General features: G+C 37.9%; 1 protein-coding gene across 1 annotated transcript in view; it reads left to right on the plus strand.

The window, feature by feature from the left end:
* The window catches only part of VPS13D (vacuolar protein sorting 13 homolog D), a 185819-nt gene that overhangs the window by 65101 nt on the left and 98270 nt on the right, over nucleotides 1-22448 (plus strand). Inside the window, exons 41-50 of the mRNA XM_044995998.1 lie at nucleotides 1394-1499; nucleotides 2005-2157; nucleotides 2830-2965; nucleotides 4102-4149; nucleotides 9517-9667; nucleotides 11148-11358; nucleotides 13052-13299; nucleotides 15724-15915; nucleotides 16627-16753; nucleotides 18550-18692. Of these exons, the coding sequence (XP_044851933.1) occupies nucleotides 1394-1499; nucleotides 2005-2157; nucleotides 2830-2965; nucleotides 4102-4149; nucleotides 9517-9667; nucleotides 11148-11358; nucleotides 13052-13299; nucleotides 15724-15915; nucleotides 16627-16753; nucleotides 18550-18692 (1515 nt within the window). The remainder of the gene's footprint in view (nucleotides 1-1393; nucleotides 1500-2004; nucleotides 2158-2829; nucleotides 2966-4101; nucleotides 4150-9516; nucleotides 9668-11147; nucleotides 11359-13051; nucleotides 13300-15723; nucleotides 15916-16626; nucleotides 16754-18549; nucleotides 18693-22448) is intronic.

A 22448-nucleotide genomic window follows, 5' to 3' on the forward strand; every position in this document is an offset into this window, starting at 1 on the left:
CTTCCTGCTGAACTCAGTAACAACAGTATGTCGTGGTGGAAGTAGAAATCCTCAGAATATGAGAAATACTGAATTATGGAAGTACCTTTATTTATATGGATTTTCATCTTAAAATAAAGGCAATGATTAAGCATTAGAAACAATAATTTATATTTGAAAATAGATAAATGATTGTCAATTATTATAATATTGAATTTCTGTGCTGCCTTTTCATGAATCCCATTCACCGCCGGAGGGCAGTGAAAGGCAGTAGTTAAAATATTGTGCTCTTTTTCTGACTTTCAGAAAAATGTATGCTGAGCAATATATTAGGCTTCATTCCTTTATATTTTTTTAAAATCATTTTGTTCTAGTGATGTTTTCCTAATGATTAAATCTAGTGAGCAGCCACTTTTTTTTTTTTTTTTAAAGAAAAGTTGACCATTTGTTTTTGTCAGTCAGAACCAATATCCCGTTAGGACAATAGCCTTAGTTGACAGAATGCAATGTAATAAGAAATAGCAGGGTAGTATCTGCTCTTGTTAATAAAACAGTCTTAACATACACACTCTTTATTACATGAAAAAGGTCAGCTATGATAGATGAACTTCATTATTCAAAGTTTGTGTAGCGTTTTGTTCTACATTTTAACAGTTCTAATCTTTTCTTTGGATGCATTCAGGTTGATTTTGTTTTTGTTTACTTTATGATCTAAAATGACCTTAAGCTGTACAGACAACATATTTCTGCCTTGCTGTCATTGTTAATGATTAAAAATAACTTTTAAGTGGATACTGGATGGCCCAGTGATCAGTAGTGAGTAATGCAGAGCTTTTCTTCTTTAGTTGATGGCTTAAATCCAACCCAGGTTAGTAGTAACTGTATGTGGTTACCATCTCATGAGTGTTTGGGCATATATGAAATGTGTTGGAGATCTCAGTCCAGTTCCTAGTTGGACAGCTGTCAACATCATAATCACTGCCACTGTGGAGATACTTGTTTGCCAGGCTTGGTAGAGGCACCAAGAATGAATGAACACGGCGAATGAACTGACTTTTCATTCCTAATGAGAGAGCCTCTGATCTGGGGCTGATGCAGATTGGTGAAACTGTGCGGAGAAAGTTTTCTTTGCTCACTGTATACCTATTCTGTGAATATAGGACTTCAGTTTTCAGTGATGACAGTTTGACACAAGGGGTGTGTGTGTGTGTGTGTGTGTGTGTGTGTGTGTAAAAATGCTTTTATATTTCTATTATGCTATATATTTCTATTTTTTTCTCTTTCACTTTGTTCCAGTTTTGGTTCTCTAGACTTTCTGATTTATTATAACTGTGAAATCTCCACCAAGTTTTGTCAGTACCTAACATGTTTCTGTGAGATACATTTAATAAAACCCTCTTTTATTCTTTTATAGCTGAAATGAAGACCCCAAAACGCAGACAGCCCTTTGTACCATTTGCGTTGCGGAATCACACCGGATGCACTCTATGGTTTGCTACCCTAACTACTACCCCTACTCGGTAAAGAACTGTTATGGTATCATTGTAACAATATTTGTCATGCCTTTCTATGATGCAGGTGCTGTGGGAAAGGATAAGACAGTAGATTTGTTTTCTGTTGATGTATCTTGCCCTTCCTGGCAACTTTTTTTTTTTATTATTCAAAATTTTTTAAAATAAAGCCAAGAGAAAGCATAGTGACATTTGCAATAAATTAAAAAAAAATCACTTTCATTCATATTGGATCTAAATTTTTTAACACAAGCTAAAATCTCTAATCATGATGACCCTTCAATCACTTTGAAGCATTCCCAAAGTTGCCAGTACAATGTTTGATTTTCTTTTTAAACCTTTTAAAGACCATCTCCGATAGACAGCTCTTTTTTTTGCAGAGCTGTTTTCTCTCATAAGACAGGTTTTACCATATTGTGATGCTAAGTTGCCTTTTTGTTCAGGAATATGTACAAATTAAGAACAACTACTTTTATACCACAGAAGTTTTAGTCTGGTGTTATTCTGATTACAGTGCAGCGCTATCTCACAGTGGGAGTCCAGGTGTCGTCCCTGAGGAAAATGGAACATTTCTTGATGATGCACACAATGTCAGTGAGTGGCGAGAAGTTCTCACTAGTGAGGAGATTCCATTCGAATTTGAAGCCAGAGGGAAACTAAGACACAGGTGAAGGAGAAAACCATCAGTTTTCCTTTGGAATTTGTTCACACATTGACAGGAACACACATTTATATACCCATTCATGGGAATATACTTTTTAGAATGCTGTCCAGTAGATTTTTTTTAATATTTGGCAATTACGTAATCTTTCCTTAATTTTTACATACTTGAAAATATATAATATCTGTGGCTAAATTCTGCCATTAGACAAGCAACCTATTCACACTGATGTCAATGGGAGTTGTGTATAAATGATTTTTCTCATTTTAATTTTGTAAAAGTGGTATTTCCTGTATTTTTAGAGAAACTGGTGGGAAAAAAATTGTTCGTTTGCTTAACTGAATGTCTTCACGCTCTGTGAAGAATACGTGTTGGTTAGTAGTTGAATTTAAAACCAGAGGATACTAACAAATATTTAACAAGTTTATTTTTTGTTTTGCATGTAGTACATACGGACTCTAGTTTTATTTGTATAATTTGTATTAGCTGACCTTGGGAAAAAAGCACATTTTTAAATCCTTGGAATAGAAAACTATATTTTTACATTTGAATAGTCAAGAATTAATCTTCTCTTAATACAACAGATAAATCCAGACATATATTGGTTCTAATTATTGTCTTGGCTTTCCTTTGTGAGATAATGCTTTAGTCATAATTTGATTTTATCTGAACTGACAGGCACACACATGATCTAAGAATTCATCAATTGCAAGTGAGAGTAAATGGCTGGGAACAAGTCAGTCCGGTGTCAGTAGACAAAGTTGGAACCTTTTTCCGATATGCAGCACCTGACAAGAACACATCATCTTCTACTGTAAGTTCTGATTCTGAGTATATTTCAATGATACCTTTTCACAAAGTTTACTTTGGGAGTAATCTTCTCTTCAAAATTTTATTTCCAAAGCAGTGACTGTTCACTGATAGGACCCTTCTTTCTCTTCAGTCAGCTCAAAATGAGTGTTTAGTGATCTTGGGTCAGTTACCAGCTGACAGTTTTACACATTGCAAAAAATAACCTACATTCGGTAGTCATCAGTTAGTCTGTGCTCAACAGAGCATCGAGGCTTAGATTGACAGAAATATTGCATTAGTGAAGGTGTCATGGATCCATTGATTAAAATTATGAATCCCACCAACATTGCTCCGATGTCCTGTTCCTCTATTGCAGGCTTATTAGGTCTACCTTCCATGGTTAATTGATTGGAAATAAACGATCTTGACAATTTTGTGTAATTCTGGGATTGTTGTGTTGGGGTGTTGTTGCTTTGACAAAAATCTGTTTTGTGAATGAAAAAATGTAATTGGGCCAGTCCACAGGTTTGCATTCGTGGTTGAGCCTAACGACAAAGCAGTCCTGTAGGCATAAGGAATAGATAATGAAACTGAAGGGCGACAGGCTGCAAGTTGCTGAATCCCCAGGGAAATTTAAAGTTGATGGTCTCTTCGCATCAGGCAGGACTTGGCTCTAATTTTATAAAATTATTCAAAGGGCCAATCACTATTCAGCAGGAGTTTTGGGTGTGGAGGACCTGTTTAATATTTTCAGTAATCTTGACAGTTGCATATTATAGAAAGCATAGTATCATCTCAATTGCCTTGCCATATATATATATTTAAGATCTGTTTTTGCTTATGTCAGCAAGATGATGTGGTAAAGAACTACTCTGTGGTTGAAATTACTCTGCATATATCTCTAGTACTGACACATTTTCCAGCAACTCCCCTCTCTTCATTGTTACAGAACAACAGAACTACAAAGTACAGGAAACAATAACATTTTACTTTTTGGAACTAATCTTCCTGACACCTCTCCAGAGCCATGGAGAGCATCAGGAAGACTATGGACTATAGTTTAGCTTTGCTTCTCACAAAGCAATTAGGTACTTTAGAAGGGACATTAGCAGTTTACAGTGTGCTCTGATTCGTAAGTTTTACTTTATTCTTGTCTAGGTTGGGAGCCCCATCAGTAGAACAAATATAATACATCCCCACGTCTATGTGAGTACATTTTTTCATTATTCCTTTAGACATGTGTTAATTAAAGTAGAATAATTCTATGAATGGAGTGATTATTATTCTCTCTTTATAAACAGTTTGACAGACTTGGTACAGATTGTACCCATGCAATGATACTGTGACTTCCACAATCAGATAATTGTTACTCCTGCGGGAATTCTGTTCCAAAAAAATAAAAATTCTGTGCTCAATATTTTAAAATTCAGCAAATTTTATTTGTCAGTAAATACATGTGGAGGCTCCAGCATGGCAATGGAGAGCATAGGCCACTGGCTGTATGGAGGTGGGAGATGACCCTGAAGCCCACCCCCTCCCTCTATTCTTCCCTCGATGGTGAGGCTGCACCCGACCCTGACACAGCACAAGGGCTGAGCCTGCTCCAGAAACACTCGGGGCCCTTCCCCTTTGCACCAAATGTGGGCAGGCAGGCTCAGCCCAGCAGGATCCAAGTATGGAGGAACTTAGTGTGTTTGTAAGGCCCGGCTTGACAAAGCCTTGGCTGGGATGATTTAGTTGGTGTTGGTCCTGCTTTGAGCAGGGGATTGGACTAGATGACCTCCTGAGGTCCCTTCCAACCCTAATAATCTACTATTCTATGATACCACTGCCCAGTCCCATCCCCTGTCCTTCCCCACTGCCTTTTCCCCCACTCCACCACCCCGACCCCTTTGCCCTGCCCCACCCCAGGCACTCACCATTGTACAGAAAACAGGATGGCTCCCAGCACACACAGAAGGGGAGGACAACTGGCACTAGGACCCAAGAGGCAGTGTCCAGCTGCAGAGTCAGCTAGCCTGAGTGGCACCATCACTCACCCGGACAGCTCTGGCGCATGACCACTCTTGCGGCTTCCTTTGCTTCCCCATCATTTTCTGCAGGGAAGCAAAGATGTCTGTGTGGGACATGAATTCTGTGTGCATGTAGTGACACAGAATTCCCCCAGCAGTACAATGTATTTATTTGACATCTGATTTAATCACTCCTATTTCCTTGAACCTGTTGTGTGGTTACTTCCATTATTTCCTTTGCAAGGAAAGTTGTTATTTTTTGAGGCAGAATGGGAAAAAAATAAGACATCCCCAAGGAATAACAATTTATTTCGTCCTTGCCAGGACACCCTTCATAACACCAACAACGCTTACTCTTCTGTGTGACGTACCTCATTTCATACTAATTTTGCAACAGCATGACACGTTGCTGCTTCTCTATCATCTCAAGCAACACTGGGTGGAACTGATCTGTTTGCACGCTAGATTATTTATAAATAATCTAATTTCTGAAGGACATGGGGTTCTACACAGCAGTAATAGTTATGTAGTAATAATTCAGGAGACCAAACAAAACTGTTCATCATTCAAATGGAGAGTCACCAACATCAGCTCTCCCACATACCACGAGTGTGGATAGTTGTTTGTATAACTTTAACTTATGTCCTTTCTCATGCTGATAGAGTCCACTAAACTAGTAAAATAGCATTTTTGTGATTAGGGAGCATCTTGAACATCGCTCCAATATTTCAAACAGTTCTCAAGAAACCCAGACAATATACACCTTCGTGTATATGTGAAATGAGTCCAGACTTCGTTGGGAGCTCTTGTCTAGGTTTTCACCTTTTTTGATTCTGGTTTCATATCCTGTTGATCCTGTTCCTTTCAGCCTTCTTCCTCTTTCACTTTCCTTTTTGACCCAGAAATATTCTCCTTTCTTTCAATGCAGATATCCCCGGGTCCTCTTGTTTGCTGCTTTGTTCTGACTATGCTCAACTGCACGATGGGGCCCTGATCTCCATCAGTGTCTGTGCAACACAAAGCACAGCTTATAGACTCACAGACTTTAAGGGCAGAAGGTAGAGGTGTATTTCAGATGAGGTCTCATCGGTGCCTTGTATAACAGTACTAACCCTTTCATGTATAGCTCAGTGGTTTGAGCATTGGCCTGCTAAACCCAGGGTTGTGAGTTCAATCCTTGAGGGGGGCCATTTAGGGATCTGGGGCAAAAATCTGTCAGGGGATTGGTCCTGCTTTGAGCAGGGGGTTGGACTAGATGATCTACTGAGGTCCCTTCCAACCCTAATAATCTATGATTCTATGAATGCTAACTCATCCTCCAGATGTTATTTCGTAAGGATGTGCACTCTCTAGTGCCTTAGGTCATCAGTTACATATTTGTGAGGTGAATATAAAACCCTACCAAATCAGAATGTTAACACTTAACACCACTAGTCATTCTACCTCAGACGTAAATGATTACATAAGGTGCAAGGCTTTTGGAGAAAAGTTTCCAGGATGACTGAGCACTTGTTAAATGTGACTGTCCAGAACTGTAACTAGTTCACTCTGGCACTGACTTCGTTAAATGTGGAAGAGGATCTGCAGACTTTCAGGTCAGCTAAGAGAAAAAAAGAATAATGGGAGCATCTGGTAGAGTTTTCTTGGAATAGATTTATAGGCATTGATATGGTACCTGAAAAGGTAGAAGGGATAGGTGAGTGGGTAGTTATTTAAATTTCTGTACGTTTTAATGTGAACCTTTTTGAGAACTGACCACTCAGAGTTTAAGGTCAGAAGGGACCATCATGATCATCTAGTCTGACCTCTTGCACATTGCAGGCCACAGAACCTCATTCACCCACTCATGTAATAGACCCCTAGCCTCTGGCTAAGTTAGTGAAGTTCTCAAATCATGATTTAAAGACTTCATGTTACAGAGAATCCACAGTTTACGCTAGTTTAAACTTGCAAGTGACCTATGCCCCATGCTGCAGAAGAAGGCAAAAACTTCCCAGGGTCTTTGACAATCTGACCTGGGAGAAAATTCCTTCCCAACCTCAAATATGGCAATCAGTTAGACCCTGAGCAGGTGTGCAAGACCCACCAGTTAGACACATGGGAAAGAATTCTCTGAGCCCTCCCCATCTAGTGTCCCATCATCAGCCATTGAAGATATTTGTTGCTAGCAGTCACTGATCGGCTACATGCCATTGTACACAGTCTCATCATATCATCCCCTCCATAAACTTATCAAGCTCAGTCTTGAAGCCAGTTAGGGTTTTTGCCGCCACCACTCCCCTTGGAAGGCTGTTCCAGAACTGCCACTAATCACAAAAAGGCGTTATGAAGCATTGCTGTCTGTTTTCTCTATTCTTATCTACTTTGACACCCTAATCTGCAGCAAACTAAAAAGGAAAATACATCTTTTCCAAGCTGGCACTGCTTGACATGTTAACCCCTATGCAAAAGAAGCATAAGAAGAAAAGGTTTCTTGCTATGGCACGTCACTCTCTTACTCTACCTGTAACCTATTTGTTTGTTTTATTTATTTATGTGTATTGTGGTACCACCTAAAGGCCCCAACCTTGGATTGTTCTAGGTACTGCATACACATAACAAAAAGGTCTCTGACCCACAAGCTTACTGTCTAAGTAGAACACTGGTTCTGGGCACATCTTCACACTATAAAACTCTTTTTAAAAGCTGATATATTTAGTGCTCACAATTAAGTATGGGGGAAGACTGAGACATAAGCAAACTGAATGGAAATTCCAGTTCATATGTTTACCTGTATAGAGCCTGATGCAAAGCCCGTTGAAATTAGTGGAAATTCTCTGTTGCTTTACAATGAGTTTTGGAGCATGTCCTTAATTCCTTTTGAGGATTGTATCCTGTGGGGCTTAAATATGACATTTTAGGAAAGGAACAGTAAGGCTTCTCCTATATTACATAAACCTGTGATTTAAATATTACAAAAAGTGTTCAGTATTGTAGTAATAGGAGCTACCGGCAACAGAAGGGAACATTGGTAAAAGCAAGCGCCATAACCACAAAAGACCCACACTGGCCAGATTATCAAAAAATCAATCTGCACAAATAGCAGAATGACCAGCTCTATTTTTGATAGAACAGTACTGTCTCCTCAAACACCATCATTGAATGACTCTTGGACAGAGTCACTAATTCCAGGAAAAAGAAGTGTTAGTTTCTCCCTGCCAGAATTTTTGTTTATTATTGAATCAGTTTTAAAACAACAATCCTAAATGATGAAGCTAAGAGATCTTGGCACTGCTCATCTTCTCCTGCTGCTGTTGTCATCCGCAGTGCTCGGAGCGCAAGGTTAAATGCAGAACTATTTGTCTTCCACCTGAACTGGATTCAGAGTTCACCAGAAATATTTAAGAGCAAAACTTGAAGAATTAAATAAAATATACTATAGCATAACATGATAGCAAGATTATATTTGTTAATACTTCTCTTCAGAATCTTTAGAATTCTTCTTTAAGGACATAATATTTTGAAATAGAAAATCTCAAGTAAATTACTAACCCCATAACTAAGGTTAGTATTGTGAGTTGCTTTCATTGGATGGTGAGTTTAGTTGAGGTGTCTCAGTTGTTTTATTTAAAATCTTCTTGTGAACTTTGTACCCAGAACTGGGGCTGTGTTTAAAAAAATAAAATACTTCTGTGTTTTTCCTTATGATCTTAGACTTGCTGAATGTGCTGCTGGCAAGTGTCAGCAAAACTATGTACATTTCATTGTATTATATTTGTGTTTTTTTACATTGTTTTAATAAAGTTTTTGGCAGTTCAGAATCCTGGACCGACTGTCCGTTCTTTTTCAAATACAAGAACATTGTCAGCATGTTCTGGGCACCGTCTCTTAAAACAATAGTTACTGTAGCAATTTTTCTTTGGGTCCATATACAGTATGGATTTTTTTATGTTCCTGTAGTGTGAAGGGAAAGATGAATTGTTTTAAAGTTTATAATGTCACTAAGGATTTTGTGGTGATGCATTGTGTGTGTATAAACTATTTGTTAATCTAGATATCTGAGGATATTTTTCTGACTGTGTATGCAGAAGGGGGGCAGTGACTGAAAATGAGAACGAACAGAACCTTGATTTATCACAGGCTGTTTTGAAATTTTTTGAAAACATGAAACATACTAATAAAAATGTTTAGATAAATAATGCTCTTAACATTCTAGCTCAGGAATGCCCAAGATACAGCCACTTTCCTGTTTGGTACCATATATGGAGAGTTGCAGTTCATAAAGAGCAATGATTGTAGCAGGCCAAATCTGCTCTTCCTTTCTAGTGGGTTCGTTGTGTTTTTATTTTCATTCCTTTTTTCCTGTAGGTTGACAAGCCCAAATAATGAGCTCGTGTTTATCAAACATGATATAAGCACAAGTAAAAGCTATGGGTATTTAAAAAAAAATATATGAAATGTGTAAATTAGGTGTGGCCCTTGGGTTACTGACAAGCTGCAGTTACTGCAAAGATTGCGTGTTCCTTTGCTAGATATCATCATTGCATTTTCTTATACCTAAACTTTTAAAATGGCTTTGCAGTTTTCTTCATTGCCTCCGGTTCGTGTGGTATTTGAAATTACCATGGAAGGTAGCGCTCGGAAGGTGATTACAGTGCGCTCTGCGTTGATTGTGAAAAACAGGCTGGAAACACCAATGGAATTAAGGCTGGATAGCCCTTCAGCTCCTGACAGTAAGTCTCAGAATGCTATCGCTACACTGCCCTGCTACATATCGGTGAGGAAAACCTTGCCGTCAGAACCATTTATGATGGCCCCAGTTCTGGTTGTCTCAAAATTTTTCTTGTCCTGTTCTCTAGTAAAAATGAATGTCTAGAAGAGGCCATCAAAAGGTTCAAAGTATAAAAGCACATAAGACTTCCCTAAAAATCTTATGTAGAGATTTTTCCTGTGGATAAAGTACGAAATCTCAAGCAACAACAAGAATTTTGTGTTATGCTATTGTCAAGTTAGTATGACATTCCTGTCCCCAGCTTCTTTCAAAACAGAAGAAAGGAATGCTTAAAGTATTGTGCTTTGTTTACTGGTCTTCAGTTTAGAAGAGTCAGACTTCTTTTATTTCTTTGCCTTAAGTCAAAGTTACATAAGCTTGTTTTCAACAATAGATTCTTTACCCAATGTCTAGGATTTTCATCATCTTACTCAAACAGCTTAAGAGCTCTATAAACAAGTGCATTTGAAAGACTTTACAGTATATGTGTGTCATATGCGAGAGGGCTTGCTTCTTTTTCTTTAACTGAAGCTATGTGACAGTCATCTTTCACCTGAGCAAGGAAAACGCTAGTACTGGCAAAGAAATGAATTCTGTACGTTGGAGTATTTCAGTGCAGATCTGAGGCACTGGGATATAGTGGTCTCGCATCCACACTCTTGAACAGTTTTTAACCCAAATTATCTTGTGTATCCACCATAATGGCAGAAGAACCAATTACCCCAATGAAGTTTGATTCCTGGAACCAAAGTTCTGAAAAACACCTGAATTTGTTTTTTCTTGGAGGGGGCGGGGGGACTGAGGAGAAGAGGTAGGAGGGAAGGTGGGAACCTTACAGATTTCAACACTATACTTGTGTTGACAAAAAATAGCCCTAACTCAGGGGGAAATGGTCAACAAGCTGAATTGAAGGAGATGAGGATGCAAGAGGGCCACACCTCCTTAGGAGTCCATGTCTAGAACATGCCACAGATGAGATGAAGTCCTTGTGTTCTCCAACAGTCAGAATTTGGCAGAGGTTTTTGGTCTTTGGCGCTGTGTGCAGACATAATTCAAGAGGGTGGATCTATTTTGGCAATTTATTTGAACTCTAGTAATAGATGAGCAACTTTTCTTTCCACACCTACTTAAAATGGTACTTTTAACCAAAGCAACCAGAGAAACAAAGTTAGAACTCCAGCTAATTTTTTTAATCTATTCCCAATTTATTGGGAATCAGCCCACTGGTTCTATAAGCAGGACTTTCTTGCTGTTTGACTCAATATTAGGGGCACTTTAAACAACAGTTTGGCATTTGGACCGGATGAACTACGTATAATGGGAAATGTACTGCTTCTTTCATTAAAAGCGTTGTCCAAAGTTTATAACTGAAGAAATTATTTATAGTTTGACCAAAGGACGCAACCTGAAGCATTTGTTTTTTCTTTCTGATTTGGTTTCAGAACCTGTACTCCTTCCAGCAGTAATGCCAGGGGATTCCTTTGCTATTCCATTACATCTTACATCTTGGCGATTGCAGGCCAGGCCAAAAGGAATGGGAGTCTTTTTCTGTAAGACTCCTATTCATTGGACTAATGTGCAGAAGGCAGCAGAGGTATGTAGCAGCAAACGAGAGTGTCATTCGATGGAGTCTGAAAACAGCCGATTTTTCAGGTAATTCTGACCTAATAAGGGTAAATATTTTGTTATAACTTACCAGTTATTGATAGGTGAATTAATGTGAAAGTAAGTAGTACTAGAAAAAGCTAAAGTGGAATGGGAAAGAGATTGTTCAGAGATAAATCTTTGTAGAGTTTTGTTTTTGTTTGACACCTTAAGTATAATATGAGGTGTTTAAGTGTGACAACACTGTAATTACACAAGGAAGATTAGATGGGATATGAGGTCATATCCATCAGGGTATTTAAAATAGAAAATGGGCCCTGCTATGATAGCTGGAAGGAAGAACATTATGTCTCCATCCCAATCCCACAAGCTGTGGCTGGATGTACAAGGGTAGGGAACCACAAATCACTCTCCCAACTTCCTTTGATAAACAGCCACTACAGGGGCAGGAAGCAGAAATTGGCAGTAGCTTGGCTGTGACACTTTGTTCTTTGCTGAAATAAGAAATGTTCAGAATCTTCTTAGGAACCAGAAAACAGTTAGTAAAGCATTAGAGGCTTTTTAAAAATTTCTGTCATAAGACAAAAATGGTTCTTATACCCATTCTTGACCATACCTATAGTAAAAGTGTAAAATTACAAAACCACCACTCTATTAACCTTTAATGTAATAAAATCAAATAATAGAAATTAGAGATGGGAATTAGGTTACCTCGTCTGTCTTTCTGCCAATGCAGGATTGTTGTTTACGGTCCGAGAGCATTGTCCAAAATATTAAGTACTCTGTTTTAATCCCCATAATGTCAACACTTAATGAACACTACATGGTATCTCATAATTCCTTAGTTTGATACAGATATGGATTGTTTGGCCTTTCCCGGACCCAAAGAAGAGCTCTGTGTGGCTCAAAAGCTGCTCGCTCATATCATCAGAAGTTGGTCCACTAAAAGATACTATATCACCCACCTTGTCTCTTGAGGCTTTATATATGACATTCTTAAAAAGAGTTGAGGGAAATGACCTTTGCTTAGTGAATAGTTATTTCATAAAGCCAACACTTTATAGTTGAGATTTTAAAAAAACTATATGCTGTTTTGAGGTCATTTCTGTAGGATGCTAAACAATTTTTATAAAATGAACATGTTACCTGAAGAAGTGTTGTTGTTTTACTACTTCATTTGATTGTCTAATTTAAATCCCAAAAGACGGTATTGTCTAGTGGTTAGAGCAGGGAGGACAAAAAATCCTACAGTTGCATTATAGAATGTAATTTTAATTTATTTTGGCAAGTATAATTTAGTTTTAAATACTCAATACTTTGCAGTGTACCAATAAATGTACTGTAATATATTTTATAAAAGTAAAAGTTTAGTATTCTGAGACCACTTTGCTATTAAGTATATGTTAAGACGTGCAATAGGACTTTTTTGTGGGGATAATCAGTCTGTAGATTAAGGACTATAATTATGTGCGGTGGTTCACAGACTTGTTATGAGGTGTAATTGTTTGTAAACTGTGTTGAGAGTATCAGATGAGTCAGTATAAGTGCAAAATATTTGGAGTATTTAACAATTAAGTTTAAAATGTTTATTATGGAGAATTAATTCTAAATGCTGTACGGGTTTTGAATCATGTAAATTGCACTGTGGCGCGAGATTCAATCTAGTGCTTGCGAAGCCAAAGTACAACTATTCCATTCAGTCTATTGCTCTTTTTTCACACGCATCTGTCTTTCTTCATAGGTTTTGTGTGGCTATAAAGAAGGAGAATTATCCAGATTACATGCCCTCAAACATATTTTCTGACAGTGCTAAACAGATTTTCAGACAGCCTGGGCATACCATTTATCTCCTGCCAACTGTGGTAATCTGTAACTTGCTACCTTGTGAACTTGAATTTTATGTTAAAGGGATGCCAATTAATGGGACACTAAAACCTGGCAAAGAGGCAGCATTGCATACAGCAGATACATCTCAGAACATTGAGCTTGGTAAGGTATTACAGAGGTCTTGTTATTTGCTGTTACTACAAGAGCAGCTCAGAATGACTGCATGTTTTGTTATACATACAACTATGGCACCAAAAAGAAAAATAAGCTTTTTAATACGATCTGATGTTTTCATTGGGTTGCAGCATTTCATATGAAATTGTTGATCTCATACACACACACCCAACCACCAAGGAAAAAAAAGCGAATAATCTGAAAATCTGATAGAAATCTGAGTTGCTCCCCTTCCCCTTTGTTCCCCATACACAGAGAAAATAATGCCAAAAAAAAGCCAATCAAGAGTCTCTAGTGGCTTGGGTTTGGTGTAGTTTAATTTCAGTCAGAGATTCAAAATGGTATCTTGTCATGGACAAGCCTAGGTGTTATCAAGCACAGTGTAAAACATCTGTGGGCTTTCTTGTCGCCTCCATGCAACATCTTGGAGTGTTAGGGTATGTCTACACAGCAGTTAGACACCCACAGCTGGCCTGTGCCAGACGACTTGGGCTCAGGGTGCAGGGCTGTTTCATTGCTGTGTAGTCTTACAGGATCGGGCGGGAGCCTGGGCTCTAGCACCCTGTGAGGTGGGAGGGTCCCAAAGCCTGGGCTCCAGCCCAAGTCTGGAAGGCTGCACAGCAGTGAAACACCCCTGCAGCCTCAGCCCGCACAGGCCAGCCACTGGTGTCTAGTTGCTGTGTAGACATATCCTTAAAGGCTCTGTCAAATGAGTGGGTGATGTCAGTTTGTGGGCACTTGTTACCAGGGGGGTTTAACAGGGTTTGAGTAGCTGGGATGATTAGTGTGCCTCTCACTGGTAGGGGTTGGAAGACTTTCAGAGCAAGGGAGGCATTAGTAGAGAGTCATCTGCTCCCACATTAGTCTTGCAAGGCGGAAGTAATTGTTTCAGGCCAACACACTGTGGAGGTCTTGGAGAAATACTGGGAGTAGGAGGAAACTGATGCTGAAATTTTCAGAGGTGCAGTGTAGACTTCATTTGATGTATCTATAAGCTCAGCTCTGATCTTGAGATACTACAGTTGAAAGAAATGGTGTGTCTTTAATATGAGTCAGCTTCTCCTTGTCCAGTGTTTGCAGAAAAATATGATTGTCCTTCTCTACACTCAAGTTTTAACCTGTCTTATTGAACTCTAAACTGAAAAGAAAAATGCATCTCTCTTATTAGATATCCTATACAGAATTCAGTCAGGAAGGGGCCTTGTCATGGCTAACCATGAAATGCTGTGAAAGACCAGCAATGTGAAGTGCAATATGTACATACATACATACCCCAACCATTCTGTTTCTGATATTTGCAGTATTGGCAACCCTAAACGTTCAAAATCATGAGCCAGGCCCACTCAAAATCAGGAAATTGGCTTTAAAATCATGATTTTTTTTAAAAAAGTAGTAATTATTTTGGGGTTCTTTTTCTTTTCTTTCTGGTTTCTGAGCCTTTATGGTACACTCGAGTCACGTTTTCAAGACTTTTTTTTCAATGCAACCATCAGGTTTGGAAGCTTATTTCTCCCACCTTCCCGCTTCCTCCCTTAATTAAAGCCAAGAGTTTCACAAAATCACTTAATTTCAGGAGTTAGGTCTTAAAGAAAAATACCTAATGTTGCAAAACTCGCAGTAAAATCACAAGATGGCAACACTGTATTCGTAATATGTTAAATTTCCAAGTGAGGCCAGTTTCAGATTTTAGACTACTGAGAGGGCTTGGCTGTACAAAAACTTATATACCCCAGCTTGCTGTGAACTATCTACCTCATGCTAGCCTGCTGCACCTTAACTATCTGGGTGGACCTCATGCCTGTGCATTAAAAGGTTCAGTAGTGTGCTTTGATCAAAGTGCACTAGGGAATTCTCAGTGCGTAGCTGCAGCATCCACACAGATAGTTAATGTGCATCAGGCTAGTATGAAGTAGTTCTTCTCTGAGTAGCGTCCGTGTGAGTGCTGCACATCAGGTGCACATGTTGATGTGAAATTTCTCATCAGCTAATTTTATTGCCACAAGAAATTGCCTTATTTTTAAAAATAACTATCAAAAAAATTCTAGTTTGTTTGCAATTAAAATATTCTGTGCCCATATACTACTGGAAAGAGTGCATTAGAAATACTGGTATTGAAGGAAGATAGATATAGATATAACAGAATTGTTTTTTTCAATACTGGCTGAGCTGTGAGAATATTCTCAGATGAAATTTGCCATTGTGCAGAGGGCCTGCACAAGGCATATATATCATTTGAGATTTAGTTTGAGGACTGTGATCACAGTAAATTTTTAGCTCATGTTTGAAAGTTAAACAGGTAGTTTTAAAAGGAAGTAAAATCAGAGAAAGCTGTACAAAATATTGCAGGAAACCTTGACTCTTTCTCAGAACAGTCAGTAGAACATGTTTTTTGTATGTGTGTTTGTTTTTTAGGAGTGTCCTTGGAAAATTTTCCACTGTGCAAGGAGTTGTTGATTCCTCCTGGGACACAAAACTATATGGTCCGAATGCGATTGTATGATGTCAACAAGCGACAACTAAACCTAACGATAAGGATTGTATGTCGAGCTGAAGGGTCTCTCAAAATATTCATTTCTGCTCCATATTGGCTCATTAACAAAACAGGTATGTTTAACTTAGCCGTTCATAACTACTACTGACAGTCACTCACCTAGAAATGAGGATGATATTTAGTATTGATTTGCTGTGCAGCCAGGTACGACTTTTGAAAATGGATTAAAGGAAATGAAGTTGCAGAAAATAGGCTGCATCAAAAGCAAATATTCATTCTCATTGTGAAGGTCTTGTAAACAATTAAATAACTGAGTTGTTGCAGTGAACATTTTAAAACTTGGTACTTATGTATTTTTAAATGTAATAAGGTGCCTAAGTTAGAGCCTTGGTTAGGCTCTGTATACATCAAAATAAACTGATAGAATTTGTTTTTCAAACATTGAAGAACCATCATCAAGTAACAGAAGTCTAAAGCAATAATTGTATTGTGATAGTGCCATCTTGGCCGATATACAGGGGTTATGAAGCAGAGAACTCTAGAGCTGAAAGCATCAGACTCTGCAGCTTGAACTAAAAAGAAAGGTTGTGTAGCTTGGAGTTGTAAAAATCTCATATCCTGTGTGGCTCTCACACAGAGTGGAATATGTTGACCAGTGGGTTACATATTACATAAAAAATTTAAATTGTTCTTAAACTTTAAAATGGCTATGATTGTTCAATTTTCACAACTAATAATATAATACCTGCTCCTGAATGAAGTATATTTTTGTTTTAAATTTGAGTGTAAATTAAAGTTTAATTTACGATTATTTTTGCTTACAGGGTTACCACTGATCTTCAGACAGGACAATGCAAAGACAGATGCTGCAGGTCAGTTTGAAGAACATGAGCTTGCTAGAAGCCTGAGCCCGCTTCTCTTCTGTTATGCTGACAAAGAACAGGCAAACTTGTAAGTAATGTTGATGGGAAGGAAAAATGCTTACAAAGAATGAAAATAATTAGTGAAAGGATCTGGTACTGATACTTAAGTATGAATATCCTGTAGGAAAAATCCTTCATTGGCAGGATGATGTGGTAAGGTGTTTAGTTTGAGATATTGAAATGAGCTTACTCACTATTTAGACATTTGATACTGAAAACTAACCATTTGGTTGGCTAGTTTTATTTTACATGTATGGAAATCATGCTTCTTTTCATAACTTGGTAAAGCAGAAAATCAAAGTCTCTTTTCCCTGAGGAAATTTACCAGACTGCTCACTCTGATAATGTCCTTACTACAACTAAAATAATTTGACTAGCATAAAAAGACATAAAATAATAGGCACGTTTATAAATATCAAACAATTACTCAAAAAGTGTGTTTAAAAAAGTCTACCTTTTGTATTTGAATTTAACAAATTAATTGACTGAATTTGTTAAAAACCAGGGACAGTTTTAAATTACATACATATGTGTACACACATATATATTTTTATAAAAATACAAATTTAAATATATTGAAAATATTTAACAGCAAAAAAGGAAAATTGAGGAGTCTTTGTAATTTGTAGTGGCTTGTTACTGCTTCAATGACTTATAGTTCAGTTCTTTGCTGATTTTTCCCCACCTATTTTGACATATTATTGTGAACATATCCATCAGCCTCAAAAACTGCCCCAAACTACCCATTTCATATATGAGTTAGCTACTACCTGCAGCAGAACTGCTATGTTTCTGCTGCACAAGGGAATGGCAGGATTTTGGAGCTGTTAAACTTCATGACGCATCAGGGTTAATCTCAGCACAGGCTTCCTGCCTAGCTATACGCAGTTGTTCTTAGGGAGAGTTTGCTACTACATGGATCCGTTGATCATCGATCCCCATGTATAGTTGCAGCAGTCTGTCAGGAGATTTCTTAATGGATTGCCCTCTGGAAATATGATTCACTCTTTAATGACCATTCTTAATCATTGGTGAAAATGTATATTGAAAAAAATCAAGACATAAATTTTTTTTTCCAGTTTAGTAAATGAAAAATTCTCTCCAAGACTATTTTAATTCCTAGGCTCTTCTGTTGAGATTGTCAGAAAGATAATGGATACTGCCAATTGTGATGGTGATTTTTGTGATGTGGTCTGAGAAATAGGACTTTAATATTAAGTTGAACCTAATCTGAGGAAGAAAAATTTGCAACATTTTATTGAGCACATCACAGTTTCTTCAAGTGCTTTGAGTTCTGCTAATGAATAGTGCTATATAAGACCTTGGTATTTGTGGTGGTGATTATTATTGAAAGGAAACATAGATTTGTTGATTATTAAGAGGTTTAACTGGTCTGCCATGAAAAAAAAATTAAAAACAGAAGGTAAAAATACGAAGTTGGTTGCTAAGTTTAGGAAAATGTGATTTTGAAATTTGTTTAGTCACATAGATATTTTACTTCTTTAAAAAAAAGTATTCAAATCACTGAGACTCTCCTTGCCTCAGTTTACCCACCTGAAAAATAGTGTTAATAATGCCTATCTCCTATGGCCGTTGAGTTTTCATTAATATTTGCTAGATGCTTAAAGAATTTTAGATAAAACATGCTAAAATATGTAATGTATTATTACTAGGCAAGAGATTTTGCTTGTAGGTTGTAATAGTTTTGTTAGTATATACAGTCTGAATACATCTAGGTTCAGTAGAAAAACCACCAAAGTATTGTTCTGATACTTAACCCTTTATTTAGATGAGTAAATCAGCATGTTCTTTCATTACCCATAGTTGTACAATGCGAATTGGGAAAGGAATCCATCCCAAAGGTATGCCTGGCTGGTGTCAGGGATTCTCACTGGATGGAGGCAGCGGTGTCCGAGCCCTTAAAGTGATCCAGCAGGGAAACCGACCTGGCCTGATTTATAACATTGGTATGTAATCGTGGATCAATTTGTTAAATATTACAGAAATGGTGCAGCCACCATTTACCTCCATATAACAGTAAGACATAAATTTTCTTCCTCTACCTCTCCGAACAAACCACACATACATAGTCTTGGTCTCTCAAATACTGCAGTGACTATAAAGAGTTTTGGGGAACAAGCTTCCCTGCCCTTAACTTCATCTATAACTTCATTATTCAGTGCAAAGGGACTTCTAATGTGAATTATGTCAAGATTTTTTTCCATTGAATTATGCAGTGCTCTTGTGATGGAGACAGATTTAGGCTACTAAACTCATTATACCCATGGCCTAATGGGATATTAAAAACAAGTCTCTATCTGGGAAAGGTTAATGCAATAAGAAGGTGGTATAATCTGAACACAGGGCCCAGGGATCTGGAATTCCTGTGTTCTAATCCTAACTGCGACATGGATATCTTTTGTGGCCTTGAGCAATAGCTTTAACTTTACCTGAGTTTCCCTATCCGTAAAATGCTAATACCTACTGTACTTACCCCTCAAGAGGATTGTAAGAATAAAGAGGGTAAAGTGCTTTGTAATTTATGTGGTGTTACTTATAAATTACCAAGCTCAGATTTTCAAAAAAACTCAGCACCCAAACCCAGCAGCTTCCATTTTTCTTAATAGTCTCTTTTCTGATTACTTCTGAGCTAACCTATCTAAAAAACATCCATGTATGTCTTAAAACATATAAGTATGTGCTTCGTTAGTTAATTTGTAAACATGAATGGCCAGGTAATCCACTCCAAGTTCTGAACAGAATTTAAACTGCTTACATTTGTCAGAGGAATAAATGAATTTTATAGATATATTAATTGAAATACCAATTTTAAAAAAAACAGTTTTAAAAAAACCCTGAAGGAAATGCATCCATCTCTCCTTTCCTTCAGCAGTCTAGGGATGCTTTCAGAGGACTGAAGAGAAATTTGATTTCTCTCTTTCTCTAGGTCTAAGGCGCCTGCTCCACTATTTTAATCTTAGTGGAAATTTTTGTTTTTCTTGATTTTTCTGTAAATATCATTTCTGACTAGCCTCTTTCTAAACATCATGGTCCCAGCAACTTCATTGTATTCATTTCTGTTAATAGATGTTGCATGGGAACATGCCAAATCCTACCAAAGAAAGCTCAGCTTCTGACCTTTTGTTAAGAATGTAGAACTAGAGTAACGTCTTCTGGGTCTGATCCTCGGCCCCTGTGGCATATGAGACAGAAATCTCCATTAACACTTCAAGGTTTCTAGTATGAACAAACATCAGTACTACTGAAATGCAATCTGAGTGGCCGCATAAACCTTGTTGACACTGTGTGTGTAATAGAAAGTAATCCATCTTGATCTGACCCTAAAATTGGGGGTGTGTCAGTTTTTCCTTTTCATTAAAAGATATTTGCCCCACCCTCTGACTAGAGAGGTTTTTCTTTCCGAGGCCAGGTTCAGAACTCCATTTGTTATGAAGCAAGACAGCACAGGTCATATATTAACAAGGTGGGGCTGTGCAGGAATATTATTTCAGCTAATGGAAAACATAACAGGCTGGTACATTTCCCAAAGCAGTTGTCTTTAAAAGATCATCGCGCAAAACTGTGGTGGTAGTTTTGCATTGCAAATAACATATCTTTGAAGTATAAATCTTATGTTACTTGGGCCTTTTCTCTTGATGCATTGTAGGAATCTTGCTGCAATGTTGACCATTAAGGTATGAGACAAATTACCCGTTCCTTGGTGTCAAAACAAGTCGTCACAAATTATAATTGATGGTGTAAATTTACCACAGCCAATTTTACACATTTAGTCTAATAAACAGAGGGGAAAAGTAAATAGCTAAAATTTTGGCTTCATTGGACTTTTGGGTCCTTAATACAAAAACAGACTTTGCCAGTATGTAGGTTTTTCGCTAGTGTGTTAAAGTAACTTGGAACTTTCATATGAATGTTGTAGTTAACCTTATATATGTGTGCTGTCAAATTGAGTGAGAGAATATAGATAAAAATTTGAAATATGGACTAATTTAAGTACATTATTTGCTTGCATCAGGTTTGTTGATTTTAGCCTAAGGAACTGCACCACTGGCTAGGTTTTCTGGTTCAGTGTACTTGAAGGATTTTCAGAGAAGCATGTTAGCACATGCTGCTATTGATAGTGATGGAAGCTGAAATCCTAAGGAAAATAAAGGAAGCAAAAGTTCTTAGTTTCTTGGGGTGTAGCGGAAAAGAACTGAATAAAGTAGTATTGAAAAGAAGTTCAATAGGAATACTTGACTTATTTGGAATAGCAGCAAAGAATCCTTTGGCACCTTATAGACTAACAGACATTTTGCAGCATGAGCTTTCGTGGGTGAATACACTTGCACTTGCATCCGACAAAGTGGGTATTCACCCACGAAAGCTCATGCTGCAAAACGTCTGTTAGTCTATAAGGTGCCACAGGATTCTTTGCTGCTTTTACAGATCCAGACTAACACGGCTACCCCTCTGTTATTTGGAATAGCAACTATAGTAATTAAAATGTGTTCTCCAAGCACTGACAGTGTGAGTTATCTGAGCTATTTTTAATTTTGTATTTCCTCAGTGCTCTGAGTTTCTGTGAACTCTGTTTGCAGACTGTCCTTTCATGCTTCCTATGTTTACATATTTACACTTATGTAGTAGCTTTCAAAGCACCATTTTGACTCTCCCTACAGGCACTGTTGCATACTTCCTGAATTTCTTTTGAATGTCTCTACTGTAGCTTCTACGCCATGTACTGCCTGGGTGTTTTTCATGTTGGGTATTTATAGGTGCTTTTGTTTCCAGACCTCTTTTGTCGTCCCCCCCTTTTTTGTTTTTTACTCCATGTCTGTTTCCAGGGTGTTTCTCCTTTCTCGTGGTGTTCATATAATTTTTCGCTTTTTCCTAAACGCATTTTTACTTTCTGGAATCAGGGGGGAGGAATATTGGATGGAAGAGAAGAGCCACTAAAGCAGCTGTTTGAAAGTTCATTGGGTGGGAGTGGGGGACACAGATAATTCACTAAAGACAGGGAGGCCCAAAGGGTGTTAGAACTCAGTAATAAGGAATTTGGATATAATTAATGCTTCATGTTTTTGGTGCCTAAGGGCCAAGCAACCCACTGAATTTTATGGGATGAAAAATTTATTTTGGCAATTTGTTGTTAGGCTCTGCCTTGACTCACTGTCCTTCACTCATATCCTTTAATGCCTTGTTTAAACATGATTCTGGCTCACCGAGTTTGAACTGCAGTGTAGTCCCATTTTACCCATCTCTGTTGCTGCACAGCAACCTAGGTAAGCCAGTAAAAGGTCTGGGAGAGCATGACTTACTCACTTCTCTGTCAGTGCCCCAAGGACATAATTATTCCTCCTTCTTCAGAACTCCACCATTCGGTGAAACCTCAGGCTGAATTTTCACAATGAAGTGCTTTTCCCCAAAGTGTTTTGAGGAACTTCGGGGGTGTTCAGTAGTATTGGTATTTGCCTATCAGTGTTCATGTACCTGGTTTTCATGATTTGAGGAGCTCATGGTGACTTACTTCACACCCCTAAGACTCCAACTGAAGATAGTTTGGACCCTTCTTTTGAAGAGGAAAATAAACATAACTTCTGAAAAGGACCCCAAATTAGTCTTGTGCCATCTATAATGCTGACAAGACTAAACTACTACATTCCACTTTGTAGACCATAAAAAGTATAGCAGATGGCATTATATAAACCAGATTTTGTTTACTA

This window comes from Mauremys mutica, chromosome 21 (assembly GCF_020497125.1).
Source record: "Mauremys mutica isolate MM-2020 ecotype Southern chromosome 21, ASM2049712v1, whole genome shotgun sequence".
In the NCBI taxonomy this organism is placed as follows: domain Eukaryota; kingdom Metazoa; phylum Chordata; order Testudines; family Geoemydidae; genus Mauremys; species Mauremys mutica.